The following is a 5,848-nucleotide window of genomic DNA, read 5'->3' on the forward strand; positions in this document are numbered from 1 at the left end:
ATAAAATCTAAGCGTCTTAACTTTGCGGTCTTCTGACTGAGATTGCCTGGCCGTTCACTTCACGCCCATTCTGACGCCATCTATCTCCTTCGTCTTCTTTCCAGAATCCCTGCTACTAAGTTTTCCATATCCAGGAGCAAAGCAGTGCAGAGTGTCACAGTACATCATTGCCTTCTTACCAATTCGATGTCTTTCACTCTTTATCAACTTTGCTTTCTTCTTGCATCTGCCCTTCTCCTCTTCCTCTTCTGCTTCACAACATCATGTACCGGCAGTGGCTACAAAGAATGTTATTGGGGTTCATGTGAGAGCTTTGAATTGGGCTACCCTTTTGGGAAAATTAACAGCGGCTGTGGTGATCCTCAATTTCAGCTAAACTGTGCCTTGGAAAGCTATCCTTTGCTTTTACTCAATGGAGACGAGTATGTCATCTTGCAGCCGACAGTCTTGGATAGTATTACACTTCAAAATAGCATGACAATTGTTAACTACAATCTATGGAAGAGTATGCCTGGGGGTAATTGCAATCCTGTGGGTAACTACTCTCAATTTTGGTGGCCCGACTCTCAATTTCGTATAGCCCATGGATACACCAATCTCACGCTTTGGGGGCAATGCAATGAAAGTATTAAAGGGCATAAGCGCCGTTTATGTGGCGCTGATTGGTACGTCATTCCCAATCCAGAATCTGGGAGACGATTCTGCCAAAGCAACATTCAACTGCCAGTTAGTAACAACTTCTCATTCCAACGGAATGAGGATCTGAGAACACGCCTCTCAGCAGGTTTTGAAATAACATGGTATGCCGACACGAAGAGAAACCGAAGCTGTGGCGCCTGTAAGACCAGTGGCGGGAGTTGTGGTTATAACATTTCAGAACCAACTAGTTTTCTTTGCTATTGTCCCGATGGCACCTCGCATGCAGAGATATGCCCCACCAATAGTATTGGTACTTTTCCTGAACCCCTTCTCCCAATTCAATTACAAACACCAATGCTTAAATTACCGCAATCTGTAAAGATGTATTAAATGTTCCTTCCATTCTGGACTCTTGAACCCACGGATATATGTGCTTGTAGTGTTTCCCGATATTGTTCATTCTGTTTGCAAAAACTATGGATTGTTGCTTTTACTCATAATAGTTGTTATCGCCGCGTTGCAGGTCATAAAAGCAGGCTTGCCATTGTAATAGGTAGCTATGATTTCTTCCCATTGTGAACTTGTATCTTGTAATTTCCACTGTTCTCACCCAGGTTAATCAACATCACATTCATGTCGATCTCTGTATTTCACTGCAGGTTGCATCATTGGAGGAGTTGCGCTGACAACATTAGCAGTGCTCTTCTTAATGTTTTATGCCAAGAAGAGAAGGCCTACTCCTGGTACCTCTACTTCAAGGGTCGAGAAATTCCTAAAGGAAAATGCTTATGAAATGCCAATGCCAGCCAGATATTCACACTCTCACCTCAAGAAGATCACAAACAACTTTGCAAAAAAGTTGGGAGAAGGAGGGTTTGGTGTGGTGTATAAAGGAATGCTTTGGAACGGCGCTCTAGTGGCTGTAAAGCTTCTTGATAGGCACAGGCATACCGAGACCCAATTCATGAATGAGGTTGCTACCATTGGACGTGTCCATCACGTCAATCTGGTTCGTCTGTTGGGGTACTGTTTTGAAAACCCTATAAGCGCACTGGTATATGAATACATGCCCAATGGATCTCTGGATAAAATTTTATTTGCCCGGAAAGAGGAGGGGCAAGTGTTAAGGTGGGAACAATTGTATTCGATTGCTTTGGGTGTGGCCCGTGGAATTGCATATTTACACCATGATGGCCAAAAGCGCATCGTACACTTCGACATCAAACCTCACAATATATTGCTGGACGCCGACTTCACCCCTAAAATTGCTGATTTCGGTCTCGCAAAACTTTGTGGAAAGGGAGACGATCATATTTCTATGACAGGAACGAGAGGGACGCCGGGATATGTTGCGCCGGAGTTGTGCCATAGTGATGCCGGTCCTGTTACAGATAAATCAGATGTCTATAGTTTCGGAATGGTGTTGCTAGAGATTGTTGGGGGCAGAAAGAATATTGATGTGCAGGTTAGCCGGTCCAGTCAATTATACTTTCCTGAATTGGCTTTCAAGCTGATTGAGAGTGGTGAGTTGGGGATGAGGTTGAGAGGAGGAGAAATGGAATGTGCAGACGAGGAGAAGGCGAGGAGACTCACAAAAGTTGGGTTGTGGTGCATTCAATACAACTCTGCAGATCGTCCATGCATGATGAGGGTTGTGCACATGTTAGAAGGAAATGGAGATGACGTCGCCAATCCTCCGCCGCCCTTCAATTCCTCGGCCACAGCTGAAAATGTTGTACTACCATCCATGGTAAATTCTTCTTCAATTGAGATTACTTTATAGATTTATATCTTTGATTGTCTTTACTTAAACCAGTGGCTGGATTTTTGCGCGTGGATCGCCGATTCGCCGGACTCCATACAATACCTTTGTGAAAATGATTAGGTGACTGCCAGGAAGTGTTAAGACTCAGGTGAACTGACAGCTACGAGCCATGATTTTGTTTCTCTAATGTAATAATGTTTTTACTTCTGGAGTATGACTCAGAATCTGCTTGTTTCTGAGAACATGTACATCAAGCTACTTTTTATCTGAGAAATTAAGATTAAAAGAAAACTTCTGGTCATGCAAGTTTTTTTTGACTTCGATTAATGTGCACTTTTTCTGTATAGAGCCAATTTTATCTTTTCATCTGTCTTTGATGATTAAGGGTTCTTTTATCAAATATGGAAAATTCCAAGGTGCGGTATATTTGGGTTTGTATAGAGCCATTATTTTTTTAAAGTACAATCCATTTGCCCGCAATGATTTATTAAAAAAATTGGCATATAGTGCTTTAATATTCAATTTATAAATTCATTATTTTTTTCAATGGCGTGATGGGTTTGGATTTGGATTTACTAACGCATTAAAAAAAAAAATTGAAATGCAATAATTTTGGTAGTAAACTCATTATTGATAGTAATAATTTTATAATAATGTTTATTTTAATTTTAAAATATTAAAAACATTTATTTATTTTAAAATATTAAAAACATTTATTAATTAATTAAATTAAAATGATAAAAAAATAAAATATTTTTAAAAAGTATATTTTCAAATTATTTTTTAATATAAAAAAAATATTGATTTATATTATAAATTTAATTATTTTATTTATATTCATTAATTAAATTTAATTTTAAAATCTTTAACTGAATTTGTTTTTATTCTAAATATCTAATTAATCATTGCAGTACGAAATAAACTTCATTTAAAAAAGGTTGTTGCAAGTGGCAGCATGTTCTTCCGAGTTAGACGGTTTGAAATTGAAAATTTTGTGTGTAAATAACATTTGATTGGAACAGGTGGATCGCTCCTAATACAAGCACTCGGTGACTTTGCAATGCATTCCGAGAACTATTCAAGAACTATTCAGGAGAATCATCTACATACCTATTATAAAATTAAATATCATTCACAAAAATGCCTAAAAAACAAATGTTTACAAATGAAAAGATAACAAGTAATCCTTAGTTCCCAAGTCTACAACAACACACTAGCCATTACATAACATGCGACATCTATTTAATAAAAACATTGTAATGACTGTATCTTTACAAGCATGCTTTTGAATTAAACTAAACTATACTAGAGACCATTTTTAATGGAAATTATGCAAATAAAGGATTTTTAGAGGTGGGTGTCTGTCCAGAAAATTTCCAAAGGCGGACCCTCTTATAAGTGGGGAAAAACGAGTCTCGCAATCACCATTTATGCAGTAACAATTTGACTTAGTCCAAGCACGCAATGGCTATGGTTTGGCGAATCATCTCCTCCAACAAGCTAAAAGTGTTTCCAATTTCGTTTTTCATGTGCAAATTCTAAATGCATATATTTTTTGAAAAAATATTTATTTTTATTTTTATTTTTATTGGACATATATCAAATTTCTAGAAAACATAGGTTTTTTTATTTGTGCTATAACATTTGATTGGTTGACCTATTTTGAAACTGTAAAAGAACCTGCACTAATATATATGAAGACCAACCCATTAATATTAATGTGTCTGTGTGTGTGTGTTTTAAGACCCTCATAATGGGGATTAAGCTTGACCTCGTCATTTGAGGGCTTCACTGGATTTCTTAATTTTATAAAAATATAAAATCAACATTAAAAATTATGTAAAATAGGATTGCACAAGAATCGTCTATCCTTTATAATCATACAAAAATTGTTTCATAAAAATCCATCATTTACATACAAAACTCGGGGCCTGATGTGACTATATGAGGAAAAATATGTTAGACACTTAATCCTTGGGTTATGATTTGGGTTAGTATGTATTATGGTAAATAGTTGTTAAAGTCCAAAAAGACCCAAAAACGGAATCAATAGTTTCATTATGTATTTATATGTACATTATGTACATCATTCTTTGAGAACATCATTAATAATATAGTTAATTTTGTTTCCAATTTTGTTGTCTTACAATGGTATCATAGCACAGGTTCTAGGAGTATAAAAGTCTGGTTTATCTTCTCTGTTTATCTTTTGAAATTTAAGGATATGTCATTTCATGCCATTCAAAGACTATTGAAGGCTAGGACTACACTAGAGCACATCTCTCGGAGTTTCCAATTGCTTACTAACATAACATTGTTGTTGTGAATACTTTGGAGGTAAAAAGATCCCAATTATTTGATGACGAATTGAGAACCAAAAAAAGAGCCAAAACTGCAGAGTTCAAAGAACGACTAGTTTGTAATTCTACCAGTGTGTATACACTATTTGTTTCTATATAAAGAATCATGATTTTGGGCTTGAGAATGTGAAAAACTAGGAAGTTCGTGACTCTCAAGGTAGCAACATCCTAAGTCAGCAGAGTGTAGATAACCCATTTGTTTACAAGTGGCATCAAGTACGAGGATAAATCATTTGTTGTCGAAGGCAATGGTAGTCTCACTTGTGATGAGTCTTTGTTAGGTTTTCTGTTTTTGGTAGAAGAATGTAAGTAGTCTTGTGCCTTTAGAAGAAAGTTGTTGAAGGTGTGCATTGGAAATTCCTTCAAGTTTATAAGTTTGTATTGCATTATTAAATAGGTTGACTCTTCGTATGTTCTTATTGAAAATTATTCATCTTTTGCTTCTCAAATTATGTTGTAAACAAGTGCATTTTCGGTTGAACCTGACACCTAAGATTGACTAAAATGGCTCAAATTAAAAATCTATTTGATATATTAAACAATCTCATTAGTTTCATTGTCGATGAAACTATAAATGTCAATAAAGTAAGTCTTGTTGATATCAAAATCCACTTACATGATGCATTCGAGACAACTGAATTTCTTGAGATTGAGTCTCAAGTACAATGAGACAATCCTAATTCCAAACAGTAATCAGAGATTGATGGAGCCATTTCAAAAGAAAAATTCCACGCAGACGTAAAAATTGAACCTCCACTTCCCAAAACATTTGTTAGACCTTGGGAAGAAATTATACATAACAAAAACAGAACCAGCGTGGGATACAATAAAGATGTTTCTTTTCATGTGCCTAATTTTTCCAAGCCTATCCAATTTTGTAGTGTTGGATTTCTAGATGATCTTGTCCCACAACAAATCGTTAGATGCAAATATTGTGACAGAGTTAGACATGAGAAAGGTCATTGTTATGATCTTCATCCCTGTAAACATTGTTGAAAGAAGAATTGCCATTCAAACAAATGTTTCAAACATAAGACTACTGTAAGAGAGAGAATTAATTTTGGATGGATTCCTTCTTGGGATT

General features: G+C 36.0%; 1 protein-coding gene and 1 pseudogene across 1 annotated transcript; both read left to right on the forward strand.

The window, feature by feature from the left end:
- On the forward strand, positions 1 to 1,295 carry LOC149174355 (LEAF RUST 10 DISEASE-RESISTANCE LOCUS RECEPTOR-LIKE PROTEIN KINASE-like 1.2). The gene is made up of 2 exons (XM_089422583.1): positions 1 to 949; positions 1,163 to 1,295. The coding sequence occupies exons 1-2, from the start codon at positions 187 to 189 to the stop codon at positions 1,216 to 1,218; spliced, it is 819 nt and encodes a 272-aa protein (XP_089278709.1). The 5' UTR covers positions 1 to 186; the 3' UTR covers positions 1,219 to 1,295.
- A 53-nt stretch (positions 1,296 to 1,348) lies between these two features.
- On the forward strand, positions 1,349 to 2,422 carry LOC149174356 (rust resistance kinase Lr10 pseudogene; annotated as a pseudogene).
- Positions 2,423 to 5,848: the final 3,426 nt, after the last annotated feature.

The sequence above is a fragment of the Pinus tabuliformis genome, chromosome 4_1, assembly GCF_031772625.1.
Source record: "Pinus tabuliformis cultivar Carrire ecotype Pingquan chromosome 4_1, CPIR1, whole genome shotgun sequence".
NCBI lineage: Eukaryota > Viridiplantae > Streptophyta > Pinopsida > Pinales > Pinaceae > Pinus > Pinus tabuliformis.

Coding starts and splice junctions, on each gene's coding strand:
- LOC149174355 (XM_089422583.1), top strand. CDS start 187: ATGTCTTTCACTCTTTATCAACTTTGCTTTCTTCTTGCATCTGCCCTT. Junction 950..1,162: donor ATGCCCCACCAATAGTATTG/GTACTTTTCCTG, acceptor GCCGCGTTGCAG/GTCATAAAAGCAGGCTTGCC.